The sequence below is a fragment of the Mytilus edulis genome, chromosome 1 (genome assembly GCF_963676685.1).
Source record: "Mytilus edulis chromosome 1, xbMytEdul2.2, whole genome shotgun sequence".
Classification (NCBI taxonomy): Eukaryota; Metazoa; Mollusca; class Bivalvia; order Mytilida; family Mytilidae; genus Mytilus; species Mytilus edulis.
The window spans coordinates 123,282,042-123,301,394 of record NC_092344.1 but is presented as its reverse complement, the minus strand read 5'-3'; the positions used below and the strand labels follow the sequence as shown (position 1 = coordinate 123,301,394).

General features: G+C 32.2%; 1 protein-coding gene across 1 annotated transcript in view; it reads left to right on the top strand.

Moving 5' to 3' along the window:
- The window catches only part of LOC139505659 (transient receptor potential cation channel subfamily A member 1-like), a gene marked incomplete in the record, with an annotated part of 42,953 nt that overhangs the window by 6,288 nt on the left and 17,312 nt on the right, over window positions 1–19,353 (top strand). Inside the window, 7 exon segments of the mRNA XM_071295177.1 lie at window positions 14,540–14,696; window positions 15,607–15,782; window positions 16,559–16,666; window positions 17,379–17,487; window positions 17,852–17,949; window positions 18,771–18,818; window positions 18,999–19,187. Coding sequence (XP_071151278.1) covers window positions 14,540–14,696; window positions 15,607–15,782; window positions 16,559–16,666; window positions 17,379–17,487; window positions 17,852–17,949; window positions 18,771–18,818; window positions 18,999–19,187 — 885 coding nt within the window.

Genomic DNA, 19,353 nt, shown 5'->3' with positions numbered 1-19,353 from the left:
GCAATTCAAGAATTATTAATCAATAATAAACTTTGACGTTAAGTAGGTATGAAGATTTTCAAAAACGATTTCTAGTGAACATAGGAAAAGTATGACTTCAACGTCTAATGTCAAGGGAATGTATGCTAAAATATAGAAAATGTATCACTGTAACGTCTAATATCAACAGAACATATGACATACTAGTAATATAGGCAATGTATCGCTGTAACTTCTAATATCAAAAGAACATATGACATACTAGTAATATAGGCAATGTATCGCTGTAACTTCTAATATCAAAAGAACATATAACATATTAGTAATATAGGCAATGTATCGCTGTAACTTCTAATATCAAAAGAACATATGACATACTAGTAATATAGGCAATGTATCGCTGTAACTTCTAATATCAAAAGAACATATGACATACTAGTAATATAGGCAATGTATCGCTGTAACGTCTAATATCAAAAGAACATATGACATACTAGTAATATAGGCAATGAATCGCTGTAACTTCTAATATCAAAAGAACATATGACATACTAGTAATATAGGCAATGTATCGCTGTAACTTCTACTATCAAAAGAACATATGACATACTAGTAATATAGGCAATGTATCGCTGTAACTTCTACTATCAAAAGAACATATGACATACTAGTAATATAGGCAATGTATCGCTGTAACTTCTATAATCAAAAGAACATATGATATACTAGTAATATAGGCAATGTATCGCTGTAACGTCTAATATCAAAAGAACATATGACATACTAGTAATATAGGCAATGTATCGCTGTAACGTCTAATATCAAAAGAACATATGACATACTAGTAATATAGGCAATGAATCGCTGTAACGTCTAATATCAAAAGAACATATGACATACTAGTAATATAGGCAATGTATCGCTGTAACGTCTATTATCAAAAGAACATATGACATACTAGTAATATAGGCAATGTATCGCTGTAACGTCTAATATCAAAAGAACATATGACATACTAGTAATATAGGCAATGAATCAATGTAACTTCTAATATCAAAAGAACATATGACATACTAGTAATATAGGCAATGTATCGCTGTAACTTCTAATATCAAAAGAAAATATGACATACTAGTAATATAGGCAATGTATCATTGTAACTTCTAATATCAAAAGAACATATGACATACTAGTAATAGAGGCAATGTATCATTGTAACTTCTAATATTAAAAGAACATATGACATACTAGTTATATAGGCAATGTATCGCTGTAACTTCTAATATCAAAAGAACATATGACATACTAGTTATATAGGCAATGTATCGCTGTAACTTCTAATATCAAAAGAACATATGACATACTAGTAATATAGGCAATGTATAACTGTTACTTCTAATATCAAAAGAACATATGACATACTAGTAATATAGGCAATGTATCGCTGTAACTTCTAATATCAAAAGAACATATGACATACTAGTAATATAGGCAATGTATCGCTGTAATGTCTAATATAAAAGAACATATGACATACTAGTAATATAGGCAATGTATCGCTGTAACTTCTAATATCAAAAGAACATATGACATACTAGTAATATAGGCAATGTATCATTGTAACTTCTAATATCAAAAGAACATATGACATACTAGTAATATAGGCAATGTATCATTGTAACTTCTAATATCAAAAGAACATATGACATACTAGTAATATAGGCAATGTATCGCTGTAACTTCTAATATCAAAAGAACATATGACATACTAGTAATATAGGCAATGTATCGCTGTAACTTCTAATATCAAAAGAACATATGACATACTAGTAATATAGGCAATGTATCGCTGTAACTTCTAATATCAAAAGAACATATGACATACTAGTAATATAGGCAATGTATCGCTGTAACTTCTAATATCAAAAGAACATATGACATACTAGTAATATAGGCAATGTATCGCTGTAACGTCTAATATCAAAAGAACATATGACATACTAGTAATATAGGCAATGTATCGCTGTAACGTCTAATATCAAAAGAACATATGACATACTAGTAATATAGGCAATGAATCGCTGTAACTTCTAATATCAAAAGAACATATGACATACTAGTAATATAGGCAATGTATCGCTGTAACTTCTACTATCAAAAGAACATATGACATACTAGTAATATAGGCAATGTATCGCTGTAACTTCTAATATCAAAAGAACATATGACATACTAGTAATATAGGCAATGTATCGCTGTAACTTCTAATATCAAAAGAACATATGACATACTAGTAATATAGGCAATGTATCGCTGTAACTTCTTAATATCAAAAGAACATATGACATACTAGTAATATAGGCAATGTATCACTGTAACTTCTTATATCAGAAGAACATATGACATACTAGTAATATAGGCAATGTATCACTGTAACGTCAAATGGAACATTACCGTTATAAACTCTTATCATCACCGATAGACAGAGTTTTCAGGAATAGATTATATACACTGTTTACAGACTAATTAAAAGATGACGTGAAAAGTCTTCAATTGATATATTATATTTCATAACCGAAAATGTCAACACAGTTAGTTCTATTTTCATCTGAAAAACGATATCAAAAGGATGTCTTTGACCAGTTTTAGCAGTTAATGGAGTTCTTACATTGACACGTGATCAATTTAAAAAAAAAATTATGATATCGCTTAATTTGTATTCTCACGTCCGTTTTTGTTTTTATGAAAAATCAGTTTTAAAACGTTGTTTGTATCTTTCTTTAGTTCGAAAAATGTATCTTTTATGTTTGACCTTACAACTAGACTGTATTACGTATTGTCTCTTTCGTATTGTCACCTCTGGAATTAGGAGTTTTGATTGTATATGTCATATGGATGTTTGCTGTTGATTTGTGTTGGAAGACCTTTGTCCTTCGGAATTATGACTTTTGAAATGCTTCTTGGAAGTGGAGGCTATCAAATTTCAACTATTAAATTGCCATCCTCGATCCTTAATTGTTCATTGGAGTTACAACTTTTGATTTGTATCGTTCCTAGTCTATACTGCCATTAAGATATGAGGTCCGATTCTTATTAACTTTTTCATAAAGATAGTTACATTGAACTTTGTATCCAAATAAGTACATTTAGATATAGAAGACTAAGTCGTGTGTGGTTAAACATTAAAAAAAAAGGTCCACATCAAATAGTTTATTGCTTCTAATGTGACTTAAAGGTAATTATCTTCATGTTTGAGAACATTTTTAACTTCTGTATTTAGTTATATAGCTATTAAAACAATCGACATCCATACTTCTTTCGTGCATACCATCTGATTATATTGTGTTAACGGTACAATTACTTAACAGTAAAATGAGTACCCTTTAAGGTCGTCAATCTATCAATCTATAAATTGTAAGTACCTTAAGTGATTTCGAAGCCTCTCGTTGTTCTAAGTTGTAAAACGATAAATTAATATTTGAACAGAAGCCCGTGGAATCAGAGCTATTGGAAATCCGAAGAAGTATTGTGCAATACCAAACTTTAACCGTTGAATTTATGGGGGAAAGGTAAACGTCGCGTCAAATCGTTTAAATGCCACCATTAGTTGTGTGTATAGGTGTAAATTTTAGGACAAATAACTAAATATAGACCATAAACAAAAATATTAAACATTGGTATGGAACGTGTTCGAAATACTCGTCTTCTAAGGCTAGTTTCTGGTGGTAAAAATAAAAAAGGCAAACTCAATTTGAAACATGTGGTTGGTGAAAATAATGGGAACATATCTCTCTTGTCTATGACGGATACAAGTTCTATAGGTAGTGATTTATCTACATGTCCAGTACATTGTACACCAGAAGAATGCTTTCTAGAAGTAAGTAAATACATAGTCTTACTACGTTATATTCAATATATCTGTTTTTATTCATTTACATATGTATTTGTCGACGTTCTAGATTCTTAACGCTGCATGATGCTCAATGTTTTGGTTGTAATGAATATACATACATTTTGCTTGATTACGATTATTTGTTAAGATTGTGTATATATTCCAGAAAAATTAAGAAGAAACATAATCGTCTGTTTTCATGTCCGTTCATCTGTCCGTCCGTCTTTATGTCCGAAACAAACGGTTTCCGGAAAGATTAACGGTCATTGTTACCTCGGATAGAGATTTTGGAACTATAAGGGAAGTAACTCTTGTAACATAATGACGACTTGTATCATTTGATAAGTTCATGGGAGAAATACAATTAAAGATGGTACTGGTCTTTGTTATGATGAAAATCCAATCTGATATAGAAGATTATATAACAAACCAAATTTACTAGTATACATTTTGCTTTAAATGATTGCCTTATTGAAATTCAAACACAATTTTCTCTTTTTATATTAGCAAACAATTTCTATAAATCTAAATTGAGGTAAGCTTTGAGTACAAGAATCTGTACTATAGTTTACAAGAAAGATATAACACAAGAATGCAGATATAGATGAGACTAATGCAATATAAACGGGATTTGAATTAAAATTATACTGACTGACTAAAAGGACCGTTTACTTGTAAATATGGTAAAGGGTTACATTAATGTATACGAATTCCTGTATACAATTCATATGTGTTTCACAGATGATAGCGGATGTCCTTAATGTTCTAACCACTAATCAGTCCACTTTTTTTCGAAAGTGACCTACCACATTAGACTTAGTACTTACGTGAGCAACACGACGGGTGCCACATGTGGAGCAGGATCTGATTGCCCTTCCCGAGCACCTGAGACCTACACCCGTTTGTTGTGGTGTACGTGTTGCTCAGTCTTTATGTTGTGTTTGGTGTGCTATATTATTTCTCAGTCACCTTTGGAGTGAATATACCTATACAATGTATATGCACTTATGAGTTCATAGTATAGTACGTTGGTACGTATGTCTTGTTCAGAAAAAATAACAAATACAATAAACTGATTATAGAAATTTTAACACAAAGATAATATTTATCAAATGAATCGGTATACTTCATGCCGCCAGTTAAAAAACAGAAAAGAACGTAAAATTATATTAACTTAATCGTCCAAAGCATAAAAAGAACCTTTAAACTACCTAAATATTAACAAAATAACTTAGTGAATCATCAGAAAGACAACTTGATTTTACTAACCCTCTGATACAAACATCCAAAAAGTTTTGAGATAAATTGGCCCGAGAACACAGTTATTTCTTTTATCTACAATAAATCTACAAAATAATAAGTGGAGTCGAACAGCTCAATGTAAAATAATGGATCTCAAATATTCAGTTTCTACTTAAAATGAAATTTAATAAATCTTACTATTAAAAAGCAAAGTATAATCTTTTAATAAATGTAGCTGATAAAAATCATGATAGAACTGTATGTGTATATTAAGCTTGTGGAAGGGTAGCTTAAGATTTAGTACATTTTGCGCGTTGATATCATATAGTGAGTTTTTCACACTTCTTCAAGTATAAAAATATTTACTGCAAGGCTTCTTAAAATGCCAAATTTCATATTTCAAAGTGTCCCTCTTTTAAACTTATCCTTAAAGAATTAATTGGTAAAGAGGGCACGATGATGTTGATATGGTCATATGTGTTGGTAACTCGAGACTTGAAAATCTCCATTAAGTTTGCAATGGCAATAACCGGAGTCATAATTTTTCAATTTTGAAAGTGTTAATAAAGGTCCTTTTCTTCACAGTTTTTGCATCTGGCTTTAATACAACAAGAGCTTTAATACAACAAGAGCTTTAATACAACAAGAGCTTTGTTGTTTATTCGAACACGAAGCAGTGCTCTTTTGTGTTCTGTTCTCAAGAAATAATTAATGAGCATTACATTAAAAAATTCTTGTCATGTTTTGATTTGAACTTATCAATTTATTTCCACTCATCTAATAATCGCCGAACAATGAGAGGAATCAAATGGTACCACGTTCTTTGAACCAGATACGCATTATTATCATTATGTCTCTTCGGTGAATATGTTCAAAACTGATAGGGAGATTTGAAGAATATATTGTTGCCTGAGTTTACCGTTGTGTTTTTTTATTTTATTGTTAAGTATTTTGCTATTTGTTGAGTAGTTTTTGCTTTAACAACATGGATACTGAAACAATGTACAATTTTTTTTAGCAAGTATTCACTAATTATTCGTAACTGACCTGAACCCTACTCGCTCAACGAATTTTATATAACGAAATACACAGATATAAATCAGCAGACCGAGTCTTCAATAAATCGGATGACGCTCGTGTTACAAGAACGAGAAAAGGGAAAGACATTTTGTAATGAAATGAAATCTGAAGTTGACTGTTTGATAACGTTTATGTCTTTATTAAGATGTACTGTATGCAATGCATGTAATTATTTTTCACTAAACGAAAAATATATGCACTTCTCGAAACGTGTTTCTGTAAAAAATAAAAATTATTTTGTCAAACGAATTCTTTAATTAATTAAAAACTTAATATCCCAAAACATTTGTTTATTTGACAATTATTTGCTATTTTTAACAAAAAAGCAGTTGACCTGAATAGTTTTACACCAGGGTATTTGATTGTCGGATCGCTTCACGTATCAGAAACCGTCATTAGTTTTTAGACAATGCATTGTAAAATTATGTGTTTGCTTGCTTAGAGTATGATTACTATCGGGAGGGTAATAGAACCTCAGATGTAATGTCTAGTAATAGTTCTCTGTGATTTTAATTATCGGGAGGGCAATAGAACATCAAATATAATGTCTAGTAATAGTTCTCTGTGAATTTATCTATCTGAGGGTAATAGAATCTCAGATGTTATATCTCGTAATAGTTCTCTGTGTGCTCAACTAATTGTTTTCTTTTCCAATCAATTGGGGATGAAAACTCAAAGTACTTCCAATTATGTTTAAAATTTTGCAATTAAGAAATCGATCAAAAGCAATACAATATTTTATAACCGCTACCAATTATTGTTTGACTTTTTAAATTGATTTCTGGAGTTTGACCAAGTACTTTTTTTAGGAATTTATTTCAATAGTTTATTCGAAACTGTCTTGACGTTAATATGAAATTTCAAAATCGAGATGACAGTAAAACACACCCAATGGTACCAGTTATATATGATCAACGTTCACATCTTAAGGTAGGAAACCACTCAGATAAATATGAGATAATTCAAGTAGGTAATACCATGGGAGATAATATCATTGGAGATAATTCAAGTAGATAATACCATGGGAGATAATTCAAGTAGGTAATACCATTGGAGATAATTCAAGTAGATAATACTATGGGAGATAATTCAAGTAGGTTATACCATGGGAGATAATTCAATTAAGTAATACCATGGGAGATAATTCAAGTAACCAATACCATGAGAGATAATTCAAGTAGGTAATACCGTGGGAGATAATTCAAGTAGATAATACCATGGGAGATAATTCAAGTAGATAATACAATTGAGGATAATCCAAATAGGTAATACCATGGGAGATAATTCACGTAGGTAATACCGTGGGAGATAATATCATTGGAGATAATTCAAGTAGATTATACCATGGGAGATAATTCAAGTAGGTAATACCATTGGAGATAATTCAAGTAGGTAATACCATGGGAGATAACTCAAGTAGGTTATAACATGGGAGATAATTCAATTAAGTAATACCATGGGAGATAATTCACGTAGGTAATACCGTGGGAGATAATATCATTGGAGATAATTCAAGTAGATAATACCATGGGAAATAATTCAAGTAGGTAATACCATTGGAGATAATTCAAGTAGGTAATACCATGGGAGATAACTCAAGTAGGTTATACCATGGGAGATAATTCAATTAAGTAATACCATGGGAGATAATTCAAGTAAGCAATACCGTGGGAGATATTTAAGTAGATAATACCATGGGAGATAATTCAAGTAGATAATACCATTGAGGATAATCCAAATAGGTAATACCATTGGAGATAATTCACGTAGGTAATACCGTGGGAGATAATATCATTGGAGATAATTCAAGTAGATAATACCACGGGAGATAATTCAAGTAGGTAATACCATTGGAGATAATTCAAGTAGGTAATACCGTGGGAGATAATTCAAGAAGGTAATACCATGGGAGATATTTCAAGTAGGTTATACCATGGGAGATAATTCAATTAAGTAATACCATGGGAGATAATTCAAGTAAGTAATACTATGGGAGATAATTCAAGTAGGTAATACCGTGTGAGATAATTTAAATATAATACCATGGGAGATAATTCAAGTAAATAAAACCATTGAGGAAAATCCAAATAGGTAATACCATTGGCGATAATTCACGTAGGTAATACCGTGGGAGATAATATCATTGGAGATAATTCAAGTAGATAATACCATGGGAGATAATTCAAGTAGGTAATACCATTGGAGATAATTCAAGTAGATAATACCATGGGAGATAATTCAAGTAGGTTATACAATGGTAGATAATTCAATTAAGTAATACCATGGGAGATAATTTAAGTAAGCAATACCAAGGGAGATAATTCAAGAAGTTAATACCGTGGGAGATAATTGAAGTAGATAATACCATGGGAGATAATTCAAGTAGGTTATACCATGGCAGATAATTCAAGTAGGTAATACCGTGGGAGATAATTCAAGAAGGTTATACCGTGGGAGATAATTCAAGTAGGTAATACCATGGGAGATAATTAAAGTAGGTAATACCATGGAAGATAATTTAAGTAGGTTATACCATGGGAGATAATTCAAGTAGGTATTACCATTGGAGATAATTCAAGTAGGTAATACCATGGCAGATAATTCAAGTAGGTTATACCATGGGAGATAATTCAATTAAGTAATACCATGGGAGTTATTCAAGTAAGCAATACCATGGGAGATAATTCAAGTAGGTAATACCGTGGGAGATAATTTAAGTAGATAATACCATGGGAGATAATTCAAGTAGATAATTCCATTGAGGATAATCCAAATAGGTAATACCATTGGAGATAATTCACGTAGGTAATACCGTGCGAGATAATATCATTGGACATAATTCAAGTAGATAATACCATGGGAGATAATTCAAGTAGGTAATACCATTGGAGATAATTCAAGTAGGTAATTCCGTGGGAGATAATTCAAGTAGGTAATACCATGGGAGATAATTCAATTACGTAATACCATGGGAGATAATTCAAGTAAGCAATAGCAAGGGAGATAATTCAAGAAGTTAATACCGTGGGAGATAATTCAAGTAGATAATACCATGGGAGATAATTCAAGTAGGTAATACCATGGGAGATAATTCAAGTAGGTAATACCGTGGGAGATAATTCAAGAAGGTTATACCGTGGGAGATAATTCAAGTAGGTTATACCATGGGAGATAATTCAAGTAGGTAATACCATGGAAGATAATTCAAGTAGGTTATACCATGGGAGATAATTCAATTAAGTAATACCATTGGAGATAATTCAAGTAAGCAATACCATGGGAGATAATTCACGTAGGTAATACCGTGGGAGATAATATCATTGGAGATAATTCAAGTAGATAATACCATGGGAGATAATTCAAGTAGGTAATACCATTGGAGATAATTCAAGTAGGTAATACCATGGGAGATAATTCAAGTAGGTTATACCATGGGAGAGATAATTCAATTAAGTAATACCATGGGAGATAATTCAAGTAAGCAATACCATGGGAGATAATTCAAGAAGGTTATACCGTGGGAGATAATTTAAATATAATACCATGGGAGATAATTCAAGTAGATAATACCATTGAGGAAAATCCAAATAGGTAATACCATTGGCGATAATTCACGTAGGTAATACCGTGGGAGATAATATCATTGGAGATAATTCAAGTAGATAATACCATGGGAGATAATTCAAGTAGGTAATACCATTGGAGATAATTCAAGTAGATAATACCATTGAGGATAATCCAAATAGGTAATACCATTGGCGATAATTCACGTAGGTAATACCGTGGGAGATAATATCATTGGAGATAATTGAAGTAGATAATACCATGGGAGATAATTCAAGTAGGTAATACCATTGGAGATAATTCAAGTAGATAATACCATGGGAGATAATTCAAGTAGGTTATACCATGGGAGATAATTCAATTAAGTAATATCATGGGAGATAATTTTAGTAAGCAATACCAAGGGAGATAATTCAAGAAGTTAATACCGTGGGAGATAATTGAAGTAGATAATACCATGGGAGATAATTCAAGTAGGTAATACCATGGGAGATAATTCAAGTAGGTAATACCGTGGGAGATAATTCAAGAAGGTTATACCGTGGGAGATAATTCAAGTAGGTAATACCATGGGAGATAATTAAAGTAGGTAATACCATGGAAGATAATTTAAGTAGGTTATACCATGGGAGATAATTCAAGTAGGTATTACCATTGGTGATAATTCAAGTAGGTAATACCATGGCAGATAATTCAAGTAGGTTATACCATGGGAGATAATTCAATTAAGTAATACCATGGGAGATAATTCAAGTGAGAAATACCATGGGAGATAATTCAAGTAGGTAATACCGTGGGAGATAATTTAAGTAGATAATACCATGGGAGATAATTCAAGTAGATAATTCCATTGAGGATAATCCAAATAGGTAATACCATTGGAGATAATTCACGTAGGTAATACCGTGGGAGATAATATCATTGGACATAATTCAAGTAGATAATACCATGGGAGATAATTCAAGTAGGTAATACAATTGGAGATAATTCAAGTAGAGAATACCATGGAAGATAATTCAAGTAGGTTATACCATGGGAGATAATTCAATTAAGTAATACCATGGGAGATAATTCAAGTAAGCAATAGCAAGGGAGATAATTCAAGAAGTTAATACCGTGGGAGATAATTCAAGTAGATAATACCATGGGAGATAATTCAAGTAGGTAATACCATGGGAGATAATTCAAGTAGGTAATACCGTGGGAGATAATTCAAGAAGGTTATACCGTGGGAGATAATTCAAGTAGGTTATACCATGGGAGATAATTCAAGTAGGTAATACCATGGAAGATAATTCAAGTAGGTTATACCATGGGAGATAATTCAATTAAGTAATACCATTGGAGATAATTCAAGTAAGCAATACCATGGGAGATAATTCACGTAGGTAATACCGTGGGAGATAATATCATTGGAGATAATTCAAGTAAATAATACCATGGGAGATAATTCAAGTAGGTAATACCATTGGAGATAATTCAAGTAGGTAATACCATGGGAGATAATTCAAGTAGGTTATACCGTGGGAGATAATTCAATTAAGTAATACCTTGGGAGATAATTCAAGTAAGCAATACCATGGGAGATAATTCAAGTAGATAATACCGTGGGAGATAATTTAAATATAATACCATGGGAGATAATTCAAGTAGATAATACCATTGAGGAAAATCCAAATAGGTAATACCATTGGCGATAATTCACGTAGGTAATACCGTGGGAGATAATATCATTGGAGATAATTCAAGTAGATAATACCATGGGAGATAATTCAAGTAGGTAATACCATGGGAGATAATTCAAGTAGATAATACCATGGGAGATAATTCAAGTAGGTTATACCATGGGAGATAATTCAATTAAGTAATACCATGGGAGATAATTTAAGTAAGCAATACCAATGGAGATAATTCAAGAAGTTAATACCGTGGGAGATAATTGAAGTAGATAATACCATGGGAGATAATTCAAGTAGGTAATACCATGGGAGATAATTCAAGTAGGTAATACCGTTGGAGATAATTCAAGAAGGTTATACCGTGGGAGATAATTCAAGTAGGTAATACCATGGGAGATAATTAAAGTAGGTAATACCATGGAAGATAATTTAAGTAGGTTATACCATGGGAGATAATTCAAGTAGGTATTACCATTGGAGATAATTCAAGTAGGTAATACCATGGCAGATAATTCAAGTAGGTTATACCATGGGAGATAATTCAATTAAGTAATACCATGGGAGATAATTCAAGTAAGCAATACCATGGGAGATAATTCAAGTAGGTAATACCGTGGGAGATAATTCTAGTAAATAATTCCATTGAGGATAATCCAAATAGGTAATACCATTGGAGATAATTCACGTAGGTAATACCGTGGGAGATAATATCATTGGACATAATTCAAGTAGATAATACCATGGGAGATAATTCAAGTAGGTAATACCATTGGAGATAATTCAAGTAGAGAATACCATGGGAGATAATTCAAGTAGGTTATACCATGGGAGATAATTCAATTAAGTAATACCATGGGAGATAATTCAAGTAAGCAATAGCAAGGGAGATAATTCAAGAAGTTAATACCGTGGGAGATAATTCAAGTAGATAATACCATGGGAGATAATTCAAGTAGGTAATACCATGGGAGATAATTCAAGTAGGTAATACCGTGGGAGATAATTCAAGAAGGTTATACCGTGGGAGATAATTCAAGTAGGTTATACCATGGGAGATAATTCAAGTAGGTAATACCATGGAAGATAATTCAATTAGGTTATACAATGGGAGATAATTCAATTAAGTAATACCATTGGAGATAATTCAAGTAAGCATTACCATGGGAGATAATTCAAGAAGTTATTCCGTGGGAGATAATTTAAGTAGATAATACCATGGGAGATAATTCAAGTAGATAATACTATTGAGGATAATCCAAATAGGTAATACTATTGGAGATAATTCACGTAGGTAATACCGTGGGAGATAATATCATTGGACATAATTCAAGTAGATAATACCATGGGAGATAATTCAAGTAGGTAATACCATTGGAGATAATTCAAGTAGAGAATACCATGGGAGATAATTCAAGTAGGTTATACCATGGGAGATAATTCAATTAAGTAATACCATGGGAGATAATTCAAGTAACCAATACCAAGGGAGATAATTCAAGAAGTTAATACCGTGGGAGATAATTCAAGTAGATAATACCATGGGAGATAATTCAAGTAGGTAATATCATGGGAGATAATTCAAGTAGGTAATACAGTGGGAGATAATTCAAGAAGGTTATATCGTGGGAGATAATTCAAGTAGGTTATACCATGGGAGATAATTCAAGTAGGTAATACCATGGAAGATAATTCAAGTAGGTAATACCATGAGAGATAATTCAAGTAGGTTAATGCATTGGAGATAATTCAAGTAGGTAATACCATTGGAGATAATTCAAGTAGGCAATACCATGGGAGATAATTCAAGTAGGCAATACCATGGGAGATAATTCAAGTAGGTAATACCATGGGAGATAATTCAAGTAGGTAATACAATGGGAGATAATTCAAGTAGGTAATACCATGGGAGATTATTCAAGTAGATAATACCATTGAGGATAATCCAAATAGGTAATACCATTGGAGATAATTCACGTAGGTAATACCGTGGGAGATAATATCATTGGACATAATTCAAGTAGATAATACCATGGGAGATAATTCAAGTAGGTAATACCAAAGGAGATAATTGAAGTAGAGAATACCATGGGAGATAATTCAAGTAGGTTATACCATGGGAGATAATTCAATTAAGTAATACCATGGGAGATAATTCAAGTAAGCAATACCATGGGAGATAATTCAAGTAGGTACCCCGGTAATACCATGGGATCATTATTTTAGGTTGACGTGTTAACTCACATCTCAAATTCTATAAAATGCGATGGATAACCGTTGAACATTTATATTGCCATTTAACATAATTCAGGTTGAAATACTTAGTTAGGTATAAAAACATCAACAGATGATAAACTATCACATCTTTAGCGCGTGATTCGGGTAGGAATACCAAAAACAAATGACCAGAACTTAGTTCTTCTGGTTGGTTGACATTATCAGGAAATGAATCAACTTAGGATGGGTAACATTAATGATTTCTTCTTGACACAAGATGTATCCAATGGCCTGCACTCATTAAGATAAAGATCGGTTGTATCAAACATAAGTGAAATAATAACATGCGTTAGGAACGTAATTTCCGCTGGTAAACCAATAATACAACCTTGCATTAGAATCTTTCCGCTGGTAAATATTAGAGATCTCTAACGAAGAGTCGCTCACTCAAAATCAAGTAGTGTCAACTTCCACCATATGTCATATTTGAAAATCATTGGTTTATATAAAAATATTTTCTACAACAAAAAAAAACAACAATTGTTGAATAAACTTCTAAATTTACAGATTGGGTACTAGCTCTCTTTAAAGTTATATATCCTTATTAGACGACTCAAACCCAAATATTTGAAAGGCAAGAAAGTTGCGATGTGAATACATGATGAGCTTTTGTCCATAAGGAATAAAATAATTAATAGCACAATCAACATAGGGTCAGCTGTGCTTGGGCGACTAGAGCATTATATCTTAGTAATGTCTAGTAACCAATGGCGAGTGTAAGACAAGGCACATAAGTACTAAAGCACTCTATACTTAGTTGATCAAACCCTTGGGGACAATCAACATCATTAGCATAATCTTTTTATATTAAGGATATATTCTTTTATAGGCAGCTGCAAAAGGCAAACAACAGGAATTCCAGAGATTGTACGTTGAGAATCCTGGCAGACTCCACATACAAGACAGCAATGGTAACACCGCACTCCACCACGCCTCCATTAATGGTCACCTACATATTGTAGACTTTATCTTACAACACGATGGGGGTAAGATCTTAATATATACTCGTAAACACACAAGGTATATTTATTATAACTTCACCACGCCTGCATTAATGGACACTTACATATCGTAGACTTTATCTTACAACATGATGGGGGTAAGATCTTATGTACTCTTAAACCCACATAGTATATCTATTATTATTTCCCAACACCTCAACCAATGGACACCTACATATCGTAGACTTTATCATACAACACGATGGAGGTAAGGATTTAGGGTGCAGGATTTTCTCGCTGCGTTGAAGACCCTTTGGTGACCTTCTGTTGTCTGTTCTATGGTCGAGTTGTTGTCTCTTTGACATATTCCCCATTTCCATTCTCAATTTTATCGTAAACACTCAAAGTATATTTATTTTCTAATATTCTTTAGTCATTTGTATATTGTCTTATGCATTTGAATTTATCAGCAGAATTGTTTAAAAGAGTGTTATTGAATTTTCATTTCTTCCAAAGGATTGCTAGCTATATCAGAGGTGCGCTAACCAACAAAAACACATCCGAAATGTTGTAGATGCAATAAAAAAAAGAGAGTGGCATGATTGTTAATGATACAAATGTCCACCATAGACAAATTATATAGAGGTTTCAACTATGTATCACTATATGACCTTCTTCAAGGAGCAAAACCCACACAAAGTCATCAAATGACAAATTCAAACAAGAAAACTATATTTATATCAGCCTGTTTTACAGAACAATATATACACACAACAATTTGATAATTTGCAAAAGAACGGAGTTATGGGCTCCTGACTTGTCACAGACAGCCTGTTCCTCGAAAGATCCTCTTTTTAGTTTATTAATTTCTTCTTTCTTATAATTGATAATTAAAACCTTTTTGTTATATTAGTCTGAAAAAACAATACAGAAATTTTACGTTATCTAATTACAGATATCAACGCTATAAACAGCAGTGGTGACACACCCCTACATGAAGCAGTGAGGCATGAACAAACCATTATAATAGACTTTCTTCTGAAAAATGAAGCAGATTCGTCCATTCTCAATGACCTTCAGATGGCACCTATACATCTAGCCATCGATTGTGATTCACTCAAATCTTTAGAGGTATATATTATCATATAAGATCAACTGCACTTTCTATTGGTCCGAAGTTGGATAAATAATAAAACTCTTGTAACTAATACAGAGAGTATATAAAATAGAATGTCAATTACAATGAAGTTAGAGATTTAATTTAGGAAACCTTATTTGATTCTAACAAAAGCGTAAAAAATCATTCCAAACTTTTATCTTTAAAATAAAAATTCAGGTTTTATTAATGTCCAAACTATATGTAAATGTTTGAACATTAGAAAATCGAAAATCAAAGAAAGAAAAAAAAAAAGAAAGAAGCTTTTATGGATGAGATAATATAACAGTTAAGGACACCAAGCTATACAGGGATATATTTATTTGTAGAACATTGGTCGGGTGACTCATTTATATTTTTACATTATTCAGTCTTGTCTGTGTTCATAGTTCATAGTTCTAGTTTATGATATATCACACTGAAGACATTGTTTTTATTTGAAAACACCATCATCTTCTTATCTTTTGATATTACTTTTGATTAAGCTGTATAATGCTTGTTAGATAAATTGTTAGACCTTGTCGTGATTTCAAGAGTTCACAATAACTATGACAGTAGGTGCCCTTTGCTAAACTTTATAATGATTTATTTTGAGAAATTTGTTGCTAATATCAGATCTTGTACCCGTCTTTTGATGGAGGTACTTGCATCAGTAAACAGTATTAATCCATAATACGATACAACATTGGGGTCACAGTAAATATCACATTATCAATGCCTTCTTAACGTTTTCAATATTATATTATTTTAGGCTTTATTAAAACATAAAAGTGTCAACGTTAAACTAACTGGCGAATCTGGATTCACACCCCTCCATTACTGTGCATATAAAGACAGGGCGGAAGGTGCTAAACTATTGGTAAGTTTGTAGTAGAAGGAGAAAACAACAGAATTATTAAAGAGCACAGAAAAGATAATATGTCAGGATTTAACAAACTACGAGGGTTTACGTCTCTGAATAACTGATTATGATAGGATGGGCTATGCCAATATGTTGCCTGATCTCAGTTATGGTACTGAGTAGAAATCATGAATATTGTTCTATTTGTATATGCTAATATAGTTTTTAAATGTGTTCAAATGCAGCAATGTACCGCCCTCGTGAAAATCTCTATTAATTTTTGAATTCGAAATTTCCTTGTTTGTTTCGGCTTTACCTATTGCCCTTTTTGGGTGTATCACTAAAGAGACATTAATCGTTGAAATGCGCATCTGGTGCAATAAAATTGGTACGGATAATGTTTCATGCTAATTTTAGACTTAGATGCTTCTTTAAAGTCCAAAAGTGCAATTGAACTATCTATGATATACAAGCCTCTTCATTGTAAAAGTCACACTCTGTTCATTATCTGTCAATCATAACGTTCATACTGTTAGGGTATTATGTTTTACTGTGATTTAACAAGTAACATGTAGTATCTGTAAACCATATGGCTATGTTTGGTAGGTCTGTAATCAACTGATGAGAAGAATGTCGTATTTTAGGTATAGGAGGCACAACTCGATTGAACGTCAATTCTGCCATATCATTAAATCATACTTTTTCCATTTTATCCCTATCATCGTTTTAGCTCAAACATGGAGCTAAACCCTGCATGAAGTGTAACCATGGATACTATCCTATTCATATTGCTGCACGTGCGGCTGCTGCTACGACACTAGATGTGATCATAAAATATGGTATGTAGGTTGTCTTACTTACTTTACTTTACAGAACTAGTATAGTCGTTTTTAAGATAAATTAAAAAATAAATTGCAATACACATCATGAAAGTACATACAATTGTTAACAAGATGATATTGTTTTCTATTTAAATCCATTTTTATAAATTCTTAACCTCGTCCACTTTCTGTTTCCTTATTTAAAAATATTTGCCTTGTTAACACTGATTCACTTATTCCTTACAATACAACTTTATGTATTATCGTGTTGTTTTTCAAAGTAATAAATCCAACTTTAGAAATAATATAAAAATTAAAATAGATGAAGTTTAAGTATAACATGGTATGTTAGAGTGAAAAAGATACTTGCATATAATTACAGTTGAAGCACTAGGTTACACAAGAGCTGAAGTTCTGTCATTTGAAGATAGAGAAAATAATACAGCCTTACATTCATCTGTTAATAGCGGTTACCCTGAGGTAAATATAATGTGGTTAGGAATTCGTCAATAGTGCTTACTCGGGGGTTAAACATGATATGGTTATATATCTGTTAACTGTGCTTCACTCGGGGGTTCATATGATATGGTTAGGTATTTGTCAATAGTGTTTAATCGGGAGGAGGAAAATATGATTTGGTTAGGTACATGTATCTGTCAATAGCGAGCTACTATTGTTTGTTGAGCTGGCGGAACATAGTGGCTATATGTTTAAATAGATTGATAAGAAACAGAAAGCACATCATCTGCTGTTTTTTTGTTGTGTCATGAGGACATGTACACGTGTATAATTAGGTCCAGGGAAACTATACTCCAGAAGTCAACTGCCCTAAGTATATAACATGAACTGGTACATAACGCCGTCCTTGCTGATTATGGATGTTGCATACTTATATGCTACAGTCTAGATCTTTCTTTCAACTATGTTAGGACAGTGATTTATGTAGTAAGAACTTACTATTCAAGTTAAAATACAGTCTACGTCACACATGAATTGAGTCAACAGAATTCTGCCGAGTAAAGGCAACAGTAGTATGCCGCTTTTCAAATGTCATAAATCGATTGAGAGAAAACAAATCCGGGTCACAAACTAAAACCGAGGGAAACACATCAACTATAAGAGGGAAACAACAGAACAAGTGCAACAAAAAACAAACGACAATGCAACATGCATAGAAACGAACTTTAAGATAACAATTGACATAAACATAGCTAACTTGGTACAGTACATTTAAGACAAAAGTAATTTAAAAACTACATCAAGTAATAACATATTTTGTGAAGGTATTTTTTTATTTGTAGGCTGTTAGAGTATGTTTGAATGCAGGTGCACTAGTAGATGCACAACAAGTATGTATGAATTATCGTTATTTTGTAATACTGTTATATGACATTGTAAATATTTTTTAGTGAATATGAACAAAAATGCTTCAGCTAAAATAACACAAAATGCATATGAAAATCAACTTAGAAGAACGACACTCACTTTACTACCGAATTAATTATTTGGATATGAACGTTTTATTTCAGGAAGACAAGTCAACACCGTTACATTTTGCCTGCGCTCAGGGAGGTTTGGAAATGATCAAGATTATGTATGAAATACAGGAGGGTAAATTCTTATCAGCCATGAATACCACTGACATTCTGAAAATGACACCTCTCCATCGGGCTGCTTTGTTTAATCACGTGGGTGTGGTTGAATACCTATTGGACAAGGTGATATTTTTAATATAATAATATGTGATAAAGGAACTTTAGATAAATTTGAATGCAACAATACAGACTTTGTCTTTTTTTTTCGATCAGCTAGCTATTTTTGTATCAATTCTATATGCGCGAAACATTAATTTACCTATTTTTAATCATACTGCTAGGAAAAGTA